The 17,890-nt window shown below is 48.4% G+C and overlaps 1 protein-coding gene across 2 annotated transcripts in view; it reads left to right on the top strand.

The window, feature by feature from the left end:
* The first annotated feature begins 1,476 nt into the window (after window positions 1–1,476).
* Window positions 1,477–17,890, top strand: part of LOC118087427 (protein-arginine deiminase type-2) — a 54,158-nt gene continuing 37,744 nt past the window's right edge. For both annotated transcript variants that reach the window (XM_088670965.1, XM_035120053.3), the window contains exons 1-4: window positions 1,477–1,612; window positions 11,802–11,985; window positions 13,007–13,079; window positions 15,966–16,027. In XM_088670965.1, the coding sequence (XP_088527091.1) occupies window positions 1,521–1,612; window positions 11,802–11,985; window positions 13,007–13,079; window positions 15,966–16,027 (411 nt within the window). In that variant the 5' untranslated portion in view covers window positions 1,477–1,520. The remainder of the gene's footprint in view (window positions 1,613–11,801; window positions 11,986–13,006; window positions 13,080–15,965; window positions 16,028–17,890) is intronic.

Raw genomic sequence — 17,890 nt, 5'->3', positions numbered from 1 at the left:
TTGCTTTAACCAACAAAGTTGTGGCCTTATTCTACCCATTAACCCTTATACCATGTGTCACTGTGTCTTTATTTATCGCGGGGGGCGGGTCCTCGAACCACAAAAGAAGCATTGCTGCCTCCGGCCGTGGAGGCAGAACATAGCCATCCTGGCTAGCAGCCATCGATAGCTATCAATAGCTCCTCCATGAATCTGTCTAATCCTCTTTTGAAGCCATCAAAGTCAATGGCCTTCATTGCCCTCCTGCAGGAGCAAATTCCATTTAGCACTCCACTCCCTAAAGATGGACTTCCTTTTAGCGGTCCTGAATCTTCCAGGTTTCCATCTGAAAGCAGCAGCCCTCCTCTTTGCTGAGCATCCCAAGGAGCTTGGCAGTCCAAGGTAGACTTCATCTGAACTCAGAGGCTCTACTTCTCTGCAATGTCTAATAGCCAGGGATGGGCCTGCAGAACCTCTTGGCCAAGCATCATGCCATCTACAGGGGCCAGCAAGATGCACATCTTTGCCCAAGTGTGACTTCATCCCTTGGCATCTATTTTTTTAAATTGTCTACATCTCACCCAGAAGCACAGTTTGATTTCTTATTTATATTCTTTTTTTATTTTTACTTAAGCAATAAATACCAGCAATGCTTTAAGGCCTAAGTAACTTTTCTTCGGAACTTTTGATCCGTTCCGAACTACATTATACTATACTTGGGTTTGGACTAGATGACCGTTGGGTGCCCCTCCCAACTCTACAATTCTATGATTCCTTATCTTTGCATGCCTGGAAAGAATATAAGAACAGGGATCTCTGGGATAGGGAGCAATAAAGCGGGCAGTCTGTTTACACAACAAATGTTAAAAAAAATAGTAAAATGTCACAATCAGAATACTTAATAGTGCAAAGATTTTTGGGACAAAAAGGAATCTATTTCTCTGTTATCCCTGACAAATAAACCTCTCTCCCTGCATGGATTTGTTCACCTCCCGCACCTTCTTAAAAACAAACTATGGTATTTCGGTTCCTGCTGTTTAAAGCTTTAAACCATGTTGCAAACCGCTGCGGCACTTTTTTTTTTTAACGACGCAGCGGTATATAAATGCTTTTGCAACTAAAGAACATAGCTGCCAAGTTTTCGCTTTTCTCGCGAGGAAGCCTATTCAGCATAAGGGAAAATCCCTGTAAAAAAGGGATAACTTGGCAGCTATGCTAAAGAAATGCGCTCTTCACCTGCTCAGAGGCACGGTGGGAGAGCTAAGCCCCAGGTGAACTCTAGGCGGCGCCACGCCGGGCGCTTCTCTCTCTCCGCAACCAACTTAACAGCCCCTCGACTTTGCTAAAAATACAGTTCGCTCTCTTTAATGGAGAGCTGGGCGATTTGCTCTCTCTCTCTCTCTCTCAAATGGCTTTGATTGACAGCCTCCCTCCCCACCCCGCACCGAGGGGCGGGGCCGGGCTTAGGCAGGCAGCGGCCGACAGGCGACGGGGCTCAGTGGCCACCTGTGGGACCAACCGAGGCGGCTCCTCCCGGCACGATGGGGCACGATCGGACGCTCCGGCTGCAGTTCGGGAACCGGATCGAGGTGGTTTGCGTGGTGGGCACCCGCCTCTGCACCGACGTCTATGGGTGAGGCCGCCTATACTTCCATCTTCTCCCCCCCAAAAAAGTTTTGGATCTTCAGAAAGGGAACCCCCCCCGCCGCCGCCGCCGCCGCACCAGAAGGACCCAGCACGACTTTCCAGGTCCTTTTGGATCTCTCCTTCCCAAATAGCTCCACCCCCCCAAAAAAATTGCATTGTCTGAAGGGGACCCCCGCCACTGCATAAAAGCACCTTTATTTTCGATTCCCATCTTTCTTTAGCCCAGCATCTGCTGCCACCCCCCCCAGCAAGAAATCCTTTTCAAAGCAGTCCCTTCCTTGACACCCCCCAACCCCCTATTGGTTTTGCTGCCGGACCCTCACCATTACCCACCCCACCCCCATGCTGGCACCTGCCTATCCTCACCCATATTCCTTTAGTTCTGGCAATGCCCCCCCCCCCACTTTCTAATCACCCCTCCCAGTAAAATGTCTCTCCACCATCTTCTTAGGTGCAAACAGCCTCCTTTAGCATCACCTGTTCTTGGCGGATATTGGTGCCTCCGATTTTCATTTCCCTATATTTGGGAGCCCCACCCCACCCCCTGCTGCCAATATTTCCAGAGTCTGGAGAAACCCCCTGCACAGTGGCAGAGCAGCTGCCTTGCATGCAGAAGGCTGGGAGAGGCTCCCTGCATGGAATCCTTGGGGATATATGTTTCAAAGGTGGTGGTTTGCCACTTGAACCCGCTTCCGATGCGCTGCATTTAAAACCTGGACCCCCCACCTTCCCCTAAGGCCCCTCGGAAACCTTTCAGAATTATTTGCTGAGGAGTAGTGGTATGAAAACTCTGTCTTTGGTTGGTGAAGCGGTCTGCAAGGTTCTGAGCTATACAGAGCTCTTTGTCGCTTGCGGCTTCGAAGCTGTGCTTAGGAATGCCAGTGCAGCTCCTTTAAGTGACTTGGCTCATTGATGAAAGACTAACATGACTGGGAGCCCTATGGGGTGTCTGTAGGAGAGGGGGGCGCAAGGCAGCCAAAAGCAAGTGTTGGGGCTAGGACCTGAGTTCAAATGCAGCTCAGCCATGTGAAGCTTTACCTGGCGACCTTGAAGGCTGCTCACTGTCTCTCAGCCTAGCCTACCTCACAAGGTTGCCATGAGGATTAAGAACAGGGAGGGGGAAACCTTGAGGAAAAGTGGCCTGTACATGCAATGATAAATTTAAGTGAATAACGGAGCATGCCTTGCTCACACCTGACGCCTTGTAAATTCAGCTCTTAGCCAACTAAGTATTACTTAGAACAGGCCCACTGGAGCTGAGTTAGTCATGCCCATTAACTTCAATTGGTCTGCTCTTTGAGCAGGAATGGAACTTGTTACAGCCTATGGTTTTTGATAGCCACCTTCGTGTTTGGTGTGACGCAGCTTCCTGTGTTAACCTGCAGTTCTGCCGATTCCTCCACCTGCGGCTCAATGGGGAGATCACCCTGCTGTATTTTTCCACGGAAGTTTGATCATTCCTGGAAAACTGGAGCCTGCTTTGCTTTGGACTCTTAGCTGTGGTTCTCAGCACCAGGACACCTCCTATGATTCCCCCCTCCTAATGGAAAAGGGGGTTATTGACGACTATTATACCCGATGGTTTTCCTCTGCCCTCCACATTCAGAGGCAGCCATGCTTCTGAAATCCCAGTTACTGGAAACGGCAGGAGGAGAGAGTTGCTCTTGTGTTTGAATCCTGCTTGGGGCACGTGGTTGGCCAGAGGATGCTGGACTAGATGGGTCTAGAGCAGTGATGGGCAACCTTTTAAGCTTGGTGTGTTAATATTCGCCAAAAAACCGAGCATAACTTGGGTGGTGTGTCACTTCGAGAAAAAACACCATAATTTTGCAATATTTATAGTTTAAATAACAAAAATGTATAATTGTAATATATAACTGTATTTAATAAATCAAAAACTAATTATTTAACCAAACCAAACCAAAAAACCCTTATTTATCAGTTACATGACTAACTCAGTTGTTGAGCTTTTTGGGGGGAGCTGCTGACCAAAGTTTTGGAGGTTTTTGGGGGGGTGCAAAGGTTGCTTTGCTTTTGGGGGGATGCCCCAAAGCTGCTGCGCTTTTTTTTGGGGGGGGGAAAGAGAACAGAAATAAATGACGAATAATACCTTCGCTGGAACTAACACGCAGCACCGACATAGTCTGCCAAAGCGCCAGAAAAAAACAGCACAGAAAGGGTTAAAAACCAATCTCTGGCTACCAGCAACAACAACAAAAAAGGAGCCGGGTTTTAGCTGTAGCATGAGGAGGAGCGGGAGAACAAATGGGGGGGGGGCGACAACAACAACAGCCTGAATGGGCCGATGGGGCGCGTCCCAGCAGTGAGGGCTCTGCGTGTCATGTCTGACACGCGTGTCGTAGGTTCGCCATCACTGGACTAGAGGATCCATCAGGCTCCTCTTACGGTACGTACCGGTACTTCTTTCCCCCATTATCCACTTTCTTTTACTCCTGTCCTGCGGCAAAGCTTCTCCTGTGGTCAGCTCAGCCACCCCAAGCAGCTGTTTGAGGTCAGCCCGGGAATCCTTTCCCGGAGCATGCGAGTGTTGAGATTAAATCTCAATCCTTCAAATTCCTGCTCAAGTAAGGGGTTTCTTGGTGTCGTGAGTGGGTGCCAGAGATGGAGAGGGTGACCTGTCGTCCCTTCCTCTGATGAGGGAGGGCTGTCAAGAGCCCTGTCTTCAGCACAGAGGTTTCAATGACAAATATATATATATACAGTATATATATATTTAAAACCCTTTAGGCTTTCCAGACTCCAGCATGCTTTCCATGTCTTTGAACCGCCTGGAAAAGGCATGCCCGTTGCTGCCAGTGCATGAGGTCCAGTGGTGAGAGAGCAGCACTCTGCATATGCTCAGGGTTGGACCTCCTTTAGGGTGTAAGGTTGTGCATTTCAGGAGCAGAACAGAGCCTTGGGGTTGGTTCCGTTGCTAAATTCGAACATCCGAAGGAGCACGATCCTGTGCATGTTTTCCTCCTGAATAAATCCCACTGTGTTAAGGGGGCTTACTCCCCAGCACGGCATGCACCCAGTCACGCTCTTTAGTTCAGATTTCACAGCTCTTTTAACCTGCAATGGCAAACATTGTTTGTGTGCCATTGTGAGAGGTGGCGCTTTCAAACCAAACATCCTCCCGGGGGTTTGAAATGGTCTAGGTTGCAGGTGAGGACTTTGGTGCCATCTGTCACGGATGCTTTAGCTGAGATTCCTGCATTGTAGGGGGGTTGGACTAGGTGACCCCTGAGTTCCCTTCCAACTCTACAAATCCTATGATTGTTGCTAAACTAAAACTCCCACAATCCCTTTTTAATTCTTTTTTTAAAAATTGACTTTATTAAGATTGAAAATTAAAATACAATCCATACATACTCGGAGATCGCAGTCATACCAAACACAAATTCATATATACAAAATCATATAAATCATAATATACAGAATCGTATAAATCATATAATAATAAAAAGAAAAGGAAAAGAAAGAAAAAAGAAAGAATATATTCCAAAACCTAAGAAGGAAAAAAGAAACAAAAGAAACAAAGGAGAAAGAATAAAAAGGAAAGAGAGAAGGGGGAAAAAAGGAGAAAAAAAGAAAACATACATTTATCTCATCATTCTCATCCAGAAACTAACCAATAACAGTATCCTCTAAATTCATTAAAGTATTCATCAATACTTATTGAATTATATTTACTTGGGAATGCAGTAACAGGAAACAATATCTAGAGAAATCTGAGAATTGGGATAAGTGGGAGTCTTTAGTGGGAGGAACATAGGTATTAGATCGAGATCTTTAAAACTCCCACAATCCCTGACAGTTGGCTGGGGTGGCTGCTGCTGGGAGTTGAAATCCAGCAATAATTACCTTCAATGCTCCATCGCTGGCTACCTCCATCACTGCTCTGCCGTTTTCTAACGTAAGGATGGGCAGCCTGTGGCCCTCCACCTCCCAACCTCTGACCATTGACCAAACTGGTTGCTGAGGCTTATCAGAGATAGATTCCAGCATTGTCTGCACGGCCACAGGGTCCCCGCTTGCCTTCCCTGCCTCTGGCTACCTCCATCGCCAATCTGCCTTTCCAAAGGCAGGGGTGGGCAATTTTAATGTCTCGTCATTCCTGGTGACTGTTCACCAGACTGGCTGCTGGGAACTGGGGGTCCAATATCACCTGAAGGGCATTGGGTTCCCCATCCGTGAACTAGACCCTCACTTGCCTTTACTGCCCCTAGCTACCACCATCCCTGACTATAGACTAGGGTGGCTGGTGCTGGCAAGTGAGTTGGGCGTCTAACAACACCTTGAAAACCACAATTTCCCCATCCCTAAACTAAGCCCTCGCTGGTCTTCACTGCCCCTAGCTACCTCCATCACCACTTTGCTTTTTTTTATAACGCAAGGATGGGCAGCCTGCAGCCCTAGGACTTCAAAGCATTTAACATTCAGTGGCTCTAGAAAAGCGTTTTGCAGGAGCTCAGATTACCATCTTACATCTAAGTGGGGAACTTCAGGTGCATTTTGCACCTGGCTGTTGGCCACTTGCAACCAAGCCAGGATGGCGCCTGACATCTCCACCATCTGGAGGCGCATGCCTGGGGATGCTTGGATCTTGACTGTTTTTGCACACTAATGCTCTGTCCTGTAGAATTCTACCTGCTCTATTTTATCTGCACAGTCAGAATGAATTTCAGGAACCAAAATGCTTTTTCTGTGCAGCTGCAGCGGGAGCAGTGAATGACGCTACAGTTAACTGTTGTCGCTTGCCTTCACTTCCCCCACCCCAATGCCCTGCTCACAGTTGTGAAGAGTATTCCTACTACGTTATGAATGGTCCGTGTCACCATTAAGAAAAAGAGGTCGGAACTGGCTAATATATATGTGGTCTGCCCCTGGATCAAGTGACTTTTCTTTTTTTATATTCTCAAAGTTCTTAACCTAGCTCAAGATTGTCACCTTAACTAGCCAGATCTTTAAACTGAGAATCAATCACAATCAGTCCATCGTTTGAAAAATAAGAGCCCTCTTGCCCCCAAACTTGCAACTAGACATTCCATTTTGGCGACTGCAACCTTGGTTTAAGGAACCATTTGACGCCTAGCTTATATACCTGAGTTTCTAAGACTGGGGAAGAGACATTGGGGCTCAAGGTTGCCTTGAAACCTATGCTCTGTAACCCAGGCATCCCCAACTGCGGCCCTCCAGATGTTTTGGCCTACAACTCCCATGATCCCTAGCTAACAGGACCAATGGTCAGGGATGATGGGAATTGTAGTCCAAAACGTCTGGAGGGCTGAAGTTTGGGGATGCCTGCTGTAACCTCTCATCCCAAATCCTAGATGTAGAAGCTGGTAGTCTGGTTGCTTGGTGGCTAAGAATAGCGGGCAGTTTGCATATGCTCAGAGGTCTGTTTTGTTAGCTGTTTGTTTTGGGGTCCTGTCCCTTGCTTTGCAAACTGGCTCTGGGAGCTGAGCTGTATTGAGATGCCCCTTTTCCCATTGCCTGTCTGTATTTTTAAATGGTCATCCGTCCAGAGAGAACCCAGTAATCCTTTGTAAGCTTCCCCTGTCACTGCAAATGCTTGTTTGCAGCTGATTGTCCATTGTCCTGCTCGCTGAATGAGGCGTTTATGCCAGGCTTTCTGCCAGGGGCATTTGCAGATGGCACCGTCACCCATTGTGTGATCTCTCTCTCTCTCTGTGTATGTTTTAAGCAGTGGAGTTGCCAAGTCAGTTATGCCATTGGAAGTGGAATTCAGAGGGCTTTAAAGAATGCTTGCCTCTGCAGGATAATTTTTCTCCCTTTCCGATACACTAAAAACGCCCAGACTTCTGTGGTTAAGCTTTCTTACATTTTGCTGGCTAGGGGCATGGTCATAGCTCAGGGACAGGGCATCTGCCTTGCATGCAGAAGGTCCCAGGTTCAATCCTTGGCATCTCCAGGCACATCTTGAGAGAGACCCCCTGAGTCTGAAACCCTGGAGCGCCACTGCCTGCCAGAGAAGACAATGCTGAGCTAGATGGACCAACAGACTCTGACTCACTGAAAAGCAGCTTCCTACTTAACATGAGCCCTGCATTCAGAACCATGGGGACTGGAATCTTGCTCAATTTTATGACAAGGGTTGCAGCTCAGTGGGCCCAGGTTCAATCCCCTCTGGCAGCATTTCCAGCATTTTTAAAATTGCATTTTATATGTGTTTGTGCATTGAGTGCAAATCATAAAGGATCTGCTTTGATTGCATGTTGTTGTTTAGTCGTGTCCGACTCTTCGTGACCCCATGGACCAGAGCACGCCAGGCACTCCTGTCTTCCACTGCCTCCCGCAGTTTGGTCAAACTCATGTTGGTAGCTTCGAGAACACTGTCCAACTATCTCGTCCTCTGTCGTCCCCTTCTCCTAGTGCCCTCAATCTTTCCCAACATCAGGGTCTTTTCCAAGGATTCTTCTCTTCTCATGAGGTGGCCAAAGTATTGGAGCCTCAGCTTCACGATCTGTCCTTCCAGTGAGCACTCAGGGCTGATTTCCTTCAGAATGGATAGGTTTGATCTTCTTGCAGTCCATGGGACTCTCAAGAGTCTCCTCCAGCACCATAATTCAAAAGCATCAATTCTTCGGCGATCAGCCTTCTTTATGGTCCAGCTCTCACTTCCATACATCACTACTGGGAAAACCATAGCTTTAACTATACGGACCTTTGTCAGCAAGGTGATGTCTCTGCTTTTTAAGATGCTGTCTAGGTTTGTCATTGCTTTTCTCCCAAGAAGCAGGCGTCTTTTAATTTCGTGACTGCTGTCACCATCTGCAGTGATCAAGGAGCCCAAGAAAGTAAAATCTCTCACTGCCTCCATTTCTTCCCCTTCTATTTGCCAGGAGGCGATGGGACCAGTGGCCATGATCTTAGTTCATTTGATGTTGAGCTTCAGACCATATTTTGCGCTCTCCTCTTTCACCCTCATTAAAAGGTTCTTTAATTCCTCCTCACTTTGATTGCATAGGTCAGATCTAAGGTCGTGCAAAGAGCACCTTTAATATAGTTTTGGTGCCTGTTTGGGAATGTAGTTGAATGAATGCAAATCCTTTAAAAAAAATCACTCCGATTTCTTTCGTTTATGGGTGATATATTGGGGGAGATTCTGGGTGGCATCTGAAATCTCATTTTTTCAGAGAGCAGGGCTAGGATGTCAACTGCCCAGAGCTTTTGGGGGCATGTCGACAGGACACCAGTCCTGGGTGTAACCGAGGAGGAAGCTTTGTGCGGTTTCCAACTGCCCTGAGGTTTCTCATTATCAACTTCAATCTGCTGTGTCAACTGCTGCAGCTACCCCCCTCCTCCCATCATAGAGTTGCAGTGAGTTATCCAGCTGCCACTGTCAGGGGGTCTAGTTGACGCAGCATTTAAAAATAGATGTGGGAAGCTTAGGGGTGTTATGCAATGACTCCCAAAAGGGTGAAGTGGGTGGGCCAGCCCAGCCACCAAAGATCCAAAAGAGGAAGGGGTTCAGGTTACTACCCCTGACCTTGGAGCCCATGGCTGCACTACAAAAGCAAACCTGAGGCTGGGGCGTGTAGAAATCAGGATGCTTAACAATGATAATCGCATTCTTCGGAGATCATATTTTCTTAAACCAGTGTCGTCTGGTGGTTCACGTTCAACACAGCCTGTCCTGATTTATAGCAGAGCCAGGGTCCTTGCTTTGAGGTTTGCAGCTCAGGTTTTGCAGGGCTCCTGCAGGAAGTTCTCAGTAGCTGAAACCTATAGAGTCTAGCTGAAATCTATAGATTTCTAGCTGAAATCTATAGAGTCCCGCAGTTTGACCAAACTGCGGGAGGCAGTGCAAGACAGGAGTGCCTGGCGTGCTATGGTCCATGGGGTCACGAAGAGTCGGACACGACTAAATGACAACATAGAGTCTTGCAAGGAGAGGCTGTCGGTCGAACAAGGAATGTGCCCCTCAAAACAATCCAAAGGAGAATTCGGGGGGGGGGGGAGAAACACAAGAAGAAACTGGCATATTATTGGAATCATAAAATTGTAGAGTTGGAAGGGACCCCAGGTATGATAAGGGATTCTATATTACCGGGTTGGCCTGAATATAAGCCTCACTTTCCCCCCCAAATTCTGACCGTGAAGTGCAACTTATATTCGTGACCTTACAGTATGCAGCCGGGAGCGCAGGGCAAACTGCGCCAGGAGCGCTGAAAATCGGGGCCCGCCTGCCCCGTACGTAGTCCCTTGTCCTCTCCTCCAGGCTGGGAAGGGGGAAGGCTGCCGGGAATACAGCGTGGCGCCCCCCCCCCCCAGTATTCAGCCAGGAGCAGTGAGGAATGGAGCGGCTTATATTTGGGTATTTTTTTTCCTTTTTTTCCCTCTCCCCCCCTCCAATATTAAAGGTGTGGCTTATATTCAGGTGCGGCTTAAATAATATGGTATTTCTATGTTATTGGTGTATGTTTCTATTGCGGTTGGGAGGGCTGGAGTCCATATGTCTGCCTCTCCTGAAGCTTCAAGAATCGCCAAGCGCATTTTGCACCTGGCTTGTCAGCAACTTGCAACCAAGTGAAGATGCCAGGGCTCCAGGATAGCGCCTGACACCTGCACCATCTGGAGGTGCATACCTCACTAGTAACACATTGTGTAGAATTCTATCTGTTATATTTTATCTGCACAATCAGAAATGAATTCCAGGAAGCAAAAAGTCCTATTGACAAATGTGACTTTAGAGCCGCCTGGCCCCCAAAATGGCAACTAGGCATTCTGTTTTGGCAACTGTAACCCTGGTTTAAGGAGCCACTTGGCACTCAGTTTATATATCTGAGTTTCTCACACTGTCGCCAGGTATATATAGGAAAGGGCGAGGGAGGGGACAGAGCTCTGCACATCATGCGAACTCTGCTGCTCACTATACAGCTGTGGTGGCAGTCAATCTCTCCCGCTAACAGAGACATCTTTGGCTCTCCTGGCTTGGAGTCTTTTCCAGCACATGTGTGCAAGTTTAAATTTGCTCTCTCTTTCAAGGGTTGAGTTCTCCCAGAGTAGGATTGCTCCTTCCATGCCAGCTGACGGACCTGGTGAGTGGGTGATGAAAGGAGGTGCAGTGGGGAAAGCTGCCAGTCAGTGCAGACGACACTAGATGAGATGGACCCAATAGTCCCTTTCTATACTCCTGTTTAAATCAGCCCTTCTGTCAGAACAATGAGGACTAGAAGCTTGCTTTATTTTTAAAGAAAAGACCGTGGCTCAGTGGGAGAGCACCTGATTTGCATGCGGAAGGTCCCAGGTTTGATCCCTCAGAGGGTCTAAAGACTTCCTGTCTCTAATAACAACAATAATAACAATAACTTATTATTTATACCCCGCCCATTTGGCTGGGTTTCCCCAGCCACTCTGAGTGGCTCCCAACAGAATATATAAAACACAATAAAACATCAAACATTAAAAACTTCTTTAAACGGGGCTGCCTTCAGATGTCTCCTAAAAGTCAGATAGTTGTTTATTTCCTTGACATCTGACAGGAGGGCGTTCCACAGGCCTGGCACCACTACCGAGAAGGCCCTCTGCCTCATTCCCTGTAACCTCACTTCTTGCAGTGATGGAACTGCCAAAAGACCCTCAGAAGTGGATCTCAGTGTCCGGGCTGAATGATGGGGGTATACTGACCTTTTAGGGCTTTAAAGGTCAGCACCAACACTTTGAATTGTGCTCGGAAATGTACTGGGGGCCAATGTGGGTCTTTCAGGACCAGTGTTATATGGTCTTGGCGGCCGCTCCCAGTCACCAGTCTAGCTGGAGAGCTGTTTTCTGTTGGTCAGTGAAGCCAGTAATGTGCTAGGTAGACTTATGGGTCAGTAATAAGGCAGCTTCCTCTGTTCTTATTTAAATTGGCTCACCCTTCAAAACCATGAGGACTGGAGTCTTCCTGTTGCGCGCCACCCCGGGCTCCAAGCAGCAAGAGACTCCGGGGGTTCCAGGCGCTTCCCGGCGAAAAAGATGGAGGAAGAAGAGGAAAGTCAAAGCTTGGGCAATGTTGTGGCTGTGACCAGAAAATGAAGTCTATGCAAATGTAGATTGTAGGCTCTCTGGGGCAAAGACTGGGGGGGGGATTTTCAGGGTTCTGTGCCGGACCTGCAAACACCCAGTTTCGCATGACCACCCTCCTTCTGCCTGCTCCCTTACAGAGCGGCGCCTGCTGATGCCGTCACGTTTGCCGTGAAGCACTCGGATGATGTCGAGGTTGAAATCGTCCGCGACGGCCAGTCGGAGCATGCCCCCGCCAATGGCGGGACGCAGTGGCCTCTGGACCCCAAGACCACCTTGAGTATAAGGATGACGCGTCCTAGCACCGAAGCCAACGACAACAAAGTAAGAGGCACTCTCGCGCTCGTTGCTTCCCTGAGCTCCTGGTAGGCTCGGTTTTGCATTCCAAGCAGGGGCAGCATTTAGCAGTGGTTTCTGCGTTGCAGGGGGGTTGGACTAGATGACCCTCAGGGTCCCTTCTATGATTCTTTAGCTGTGATTACTGCACTGCAAAGGCTTTGACTAGATGGCCCTTTGGATTCCCTTCCCACTCTACAATTCTGTTATTCTTCGAGTATCGGGACTCGCAGGATTTTTATTTACAAATGTACAGCTTGATCAGGACCAAGCAGGACCAGGCACATGGCGAGGCAGGGATGGGGGCCTTTGCTGAGCAAATGCAAATGCTGCAGTTTAAATTCACTTTTGAGGGAGCATCAGCTGCCGCTGAATAAACATGTACCAGTTTTCTTGGCAGTTGTGAGGAGGGGCAAAAGTATAGGGTCATGTGAATCTATTGTTTCAGTTCTGCTTGCAGCTGATTGCAAAACTGAAATCACTCTTGGTGTCTCTAAAGGGGCTGTGGTGTGGCAAGGGCTGTGGTTTTGTGCCAGTCCCCTAACGCTGCAAGCTTCATCCTTAAAAATACCAAGGCGGGCAGTTATTTTCCTGGCATAGAGACTGGAGAGCTCTCAGCTGGGAAGGACTGGCGGTGAACCTGCAGCAATGGAGCTGACCCTTATCTGGCACAACGTATCCTTGGATCCCTTTTCCATTTCCTAGGGTTGTAGCGTTGGAAGGGTACCCTGAGGATCATCTAGTCCAACCCCCTGCAATGCAGGAATCACAGACGGCCATCCAACCTTTGCTTTAAAACTGCCAAGGAAGGAGAATCGATCACCTTCTGAGGGAGGCCATTGCGCTGTCAACTCCGTCAACCATTCCTCATAAGGCTTGGTTTCCAGACCATCATCATCATCTTGGTCACCCTCCTCTGCAAATCTTCCAGCTGGTCAATAGAGTTCCAAATGGTTCCTTTGGCTTTTCAAAACTTTAACTCTGCATTGTACGTTCTTTCCTTCCTCAGGTAACTGTGGGCTATTATGGTGAGAATGGAGGCCACCCCATTGACCAAGCTGGCGTTTTCCTGACGGGAATTGGTAAGTAGGAAGATATGCTCTCGCCCTCTCTTTCTCTGACTTTTCCCCTAGAATCATAGAGTAGGGAAGGACCAGATGGCCTTCCAAACTCTGCTTAGAAACCTCCAGTGAAGGAGTGTGCACAACCTCCCAAGGCAGCCTGTTTCACTTTCACTGTTTCACTGTCAGAAAGTTCTTCCTGATGTTGAGATATTTGAGAGACATTTGAGAGAGCATCTAGATCTAGGGAAGTAATAGTACCACTGTATTCTGCTCTGGTCAGACCTCACCTGGAGTACTGTGTCCAGTTCTGGGCACCACAGTTCAAGAAGGATACTGACAAGCTGGAACGTGTCCAGAGGAGGGCAACGAAAATGGTCAAAGGCCTGGAAACGATGCCTTATGAGGAACGGCTTAGGGAGCTGGGTATGTTTAGCCTGGAGAACAGAAGGTTAAGGGGTGATATGATAGCCATGTTCAAATATATAAAAGGATGTCATATAGAGGAGGGAGAAAGGTTGTTTTCTGCTGCTCCAGAGAAGCGGACACGGAACAATGGATTCAAACTTCAAGAAAGAAGATTCCACCTAAACATTAGGAAGAACTTCCTGACAGTAAGAGCTGTTCGGCAGTGGAATTTGCTGCCAAGGAGTGCGGTGGAGTCTCCTCCTTTGGAGGTCTTCAAGCAGAGGCTTGACAGGCATATGTCAAGAATGCTTTGATGGTGTTTCCTGCTTGGCAGGGGGTTGGACTGGATGGCCCTTGTGGTCTCTTCCAACTCTATGATTCTATGAGAGACAGCTATCCTGTCACCTCTGTCTCCTCTTTTCCACACTAAACATACCCAGATCCTTCAACCATTCCTCATCTGGCTTGGTTTCCAGGCCCTTGATCATCTTGGTTGCCCTCCTCTGCACGCATTCCAGCTTGTCAATATCCTTCTTAAATTGCCGTGCCCAGAATTGGACACAGTATTCCAGGTGTGGTTTGACCAAGGCAGAATAAAGTACAGTAGTACGATTACAGCCCTTGATCGGGACACAAGACTTCTCTGTTGGTGCAACCTAGAATAGCATAAGCTTTCTTTGCTGCTGTATCACACTGTTATGTTAAACTTGTGTTCCACTAAGACTGCTAGATCCTTTTCACATGTACTACTGGCAAACCAGGTGTCCCCCATCTTATATTTGTGCATCTGGTTCTTCCTGCCTAAGTGCAGAACCTTATGTTTGTCCCTGTTGAAATTCATTTTGTTAATTTGGGCCCAGTTCTCCAATCTGTTAAGGTCATTTTGAATCCTGATTCTGTCTTCTGCAGCATTAGCTCCCAGTTTGGTGCCCTCTGCAAAGAGGCAGTTTTTGTCTCCCCACCAAGGAATTTTCGTCTGACGCAGCTAAGACGAATGGAGGCTGCCATTCTTCTGAATCCCAGTTGCTGGAAACTGCTGGAGGGCGGTGGGCTCTTGTGCTTGGGTCCTGTTTGCAGAATTCCCATGGGGGTATCTGGCCATTGAGTGTGAGAACAGGATGCTGTGCTGGATGGGCCATTGGCCTGATAGTGCAGGCTGTTTTTAGGATCTTTCTTATGCTATGCTTCTTATCAAGCGGTTTTAAATGCTTGCTAAACAAAACAACTCTGAGTTGGCACCCTGGAATTCCTGGCTACATCTGGAAGAACTTATCAGTGGTGGTTGTGGAGGTGGTGGAGCAATTTTTATCTACAGCCGTACCTTGGTTCTCGAACGGAATCCGTTCTGGAAGTCCATTTGACTTCTGAAAGCATTCGAAAACCAAGGCGCAGGAGCACATCGGCTTCCAAAAAAAGTTTGCAAACCGGAACGCTGACTTCCGGGAGCCGAAACGTTCGAGTCACAAGGAGTTTGAAAACCAAGGCACGACTGTATTCATTTTGCTCCGACCTTTTTTGTGAAAGCAGGGAGCTCCTTCCAGCCCAGCTGCGCTGGCTCTTGTGGCTGTCGCTCCAGAGAAACCGTAGCTGTGAGCGTTGTCCCTCTGGTCTCCAAGGCAGCAGCAAAAACAGCTCTCCAGCAATGCTGGGGTTGTCTCACATGATGGGTCCGGATGCCATTGGGAAACTGGATAGTTGGCCCTCCTTGAAAGGTGGGTGGGGTGTATGTTACTGGACTCTTGAATTCACACACACACACACACACACACACACACACACACACATTGTTCCTCACTCTTAGAATCATAGAATTGTAGAGTTGGAAGGGACCCCCAAGGGTCAGCTAGTCCAACCCCCTGCAATGTAGGAATCTCAACTAAAACATCCATGACAGATGGCCTTCCAACCTCTGCTTAAAAACCTCCACCACCTTCCGAGGGAGTCCTAAGCTAAGGGTTCAGTCGGAATCTCCTCATTTGAATCCATCCATTTGGGTCCTCCCCTCTGGAGCAGCAGAAAACAAGCTTGCTCCCTCTTCTGTGTGCTCCTTGAGGACTAGCACCTTGCATTATTTTTAGCAGGAGGCGCTAGCTCTGGGGTGCAGCACCTGCTTTGCATGCAGAAGGTTCTGGGTTCAATCCCCAGCAGAATCTCCAGGTAGAGCTGGGGAAAGATTCCCTGCCTGAAGCTCTGGAGAAGCTGCTGCCAGCCAGTGTAGACACTGCTGGGGTAGGTGGGCCAGAGCTCTGACACATCAGAAGGCAGCTTCCTAGGTTTTTATTTTAAATAAGCCCATCATTCAGATCCATGAAGGCTGGGATCTTAGGGGAAAGAGTACAGTGGTAGCATGGAACTGTTATAGATGGATCGGGAATGGGAAACTACCCAATATCTGGCTTTTCTCTCTACCACCCCATGGCTATTTTACAATACAGGAATTGTCCCAGATATGCCACAAAGTGGGAAGGGCTTGCTAACTTGACTTTTGTATTTTTCTAGAGATTTCTCTGGATGTCGATGCTGACCGCGATGGGGTGGTGGAGAAGAACCACCCCAAAAAGGTGAACATTTCTTCCTGCTTTTGTTTGCATAGAGATTTGCAGAGATGTGGTGAAGAGATTTAATATAACTAAAAATTGCCACGGGTAACCCAGCTTTGGCCACCTCAGGAGAAGAGAAGACTCCCTGGAAAAGACCCTGATGTTGGGAAAGATGGAGGGCACTAGGAGAAGGGGACGGCAGAGGACGAGATGGTTGGACAGTGTTCTCGAAGCTACGAACATGAGTTTGACTAAACTGCGGGAGGCAGTGGAAGACAGGAGTGCCTGGCGTGCTCTGGTCCATGGGGTCACAAAGAGTTGGACACAACTAAACAACAACAACCCAGCTTTGAATCCCTTCACCAGCCTGATCAGTGCTCCCCCCCAAAAAAGTTTAGGGGTACTCTCGCTTTCCTACTCACATTGAATTACTGCCCCTCAATGAGGCCAAACTTAGATTCACCAGATGTTTAGGGGTTTGCATACCCCTGCATCTCCCCAGAAAAAAAAGCACTGAGCCCGATGCTCTCCACCTGTTTAGAATCACAACTCCCATCATCCAGTGCCACCAGAAATGCTCTCTCTGTGGCTGATGGGTGTTGTAGTCCATCGCAGCTAGAGGGGCACTCAGGTGGGTGACGGCTGGACTAAGGTCACTTGCTGGGCCTGGCCTAGATCTGGCCCTTGGTTTCCTAGGATGACTGCAGATCATTTGAAACTCTTCTCCATGACCCTAAGCTCTCCTGCCTGAAATCTGAAGGCTGATATCTGCCTGAAATCCTGGAGAGCTGCTGGCAGTCAGAGTAGACCGTACTGAGATGCATGGACCAGTGGTCTGACTTGGTGAAAGGCAGCTTCCTTGTTATATCATAACCTTCAGGACTGGAGTGTCTGCCTCCTTGGTGCCCACCTGCAACGCCTGGTCCCGGTTGTGTGCTTCTGTCCCCAAGGCCTCGCGGAAGCGAGACAGCTTGCCTCTCCAGCTGGGGAGGTGGGGGCGCAGGACGGAGTCAAATGGGGTTAGCCCTCAGCCCTGCGAGGCATTTTAATTGCCATGCAAAGCTCCCACGGAAAGGCTGGGACACTCTGTACGAAAGGGGAGCCTCCCGCTCTGCTCTGCTCTGCTCTGCCCTGCCCTGCCCTGCCACCCGTCCTTTGGCACAGAGGCCCTCCATTCCTCCAGGCTCCCTGCTGTGATCCCTCTGGGCTGCAGCAACACTCCTTGGAAAGAGCCTCTTGCTACCCTGGGGTCAATTGGGGCAGAATGCTGCGCCCAACAGAACTGCAACCCAGAGCCTTCCTTAGAATCTGACTCCCAAGGAAAAGTGGCACCGAGTGTCCCCACCACTGTTTAGGAGAAGAACATCACAAAAAAAACCCCATGCTGATCAGGCCAATGGCTAATAATAATAATAATAAAAACAACAACAATAATTTTGTTATTTGTACCCTGCTCATCTGGGTAGCCTCAGCCACTCTGGGCAGCTTCCAAATACAGTGGGACCTCGGTTTTCGGATGTCTCCATTGCTGAACGTTTCGGTTTTCGAATGCCAAAAACCCGGAAGTAAATGCTTCCGTTTTCGAACGCGCCTCGGAAGTCGAACGGCTTCTGCTGCGTGTTTTTCAATTTTCTCAATTGAATTGGCAGACAACCCTTTGCGCCTCGGTTTTCGAACGTTTTGGAAGTCGAACTGTCTTCCGGGACGGATTATGTTCGAGAACCGAGGTACCACTGTATACGCTAACATAATAAAACATTAAATATTTTTAAAACTTCCATATACAGTGGAACCTCGATTTATGAACACCTCGGTTTGCGAATTTTCGGTTTACGAACCCCGCGGACCCATCTGGAATGGATTAATTCACTTTCCATTACTTTC

The sequence above is a fragment of the Zootoca vivipara genome, chromosome 6 (assembly GCF_965207765.1).
Source record: "Zootoca vivipara chromosome 6, rZooViv2.hap1.1, whole genome shotgun sequence".
NCBI lineage: Eukaryota > Metazoa > Chordata > Lepidosauria > Squamata > Lacertidae > Zootoca > Zootoca vivipara.
The sequence above is the reverse complement of the archived record's forward strand: the minus strand, read 5'-3'. Positions and strand labels throughout refer to the sequence as shown.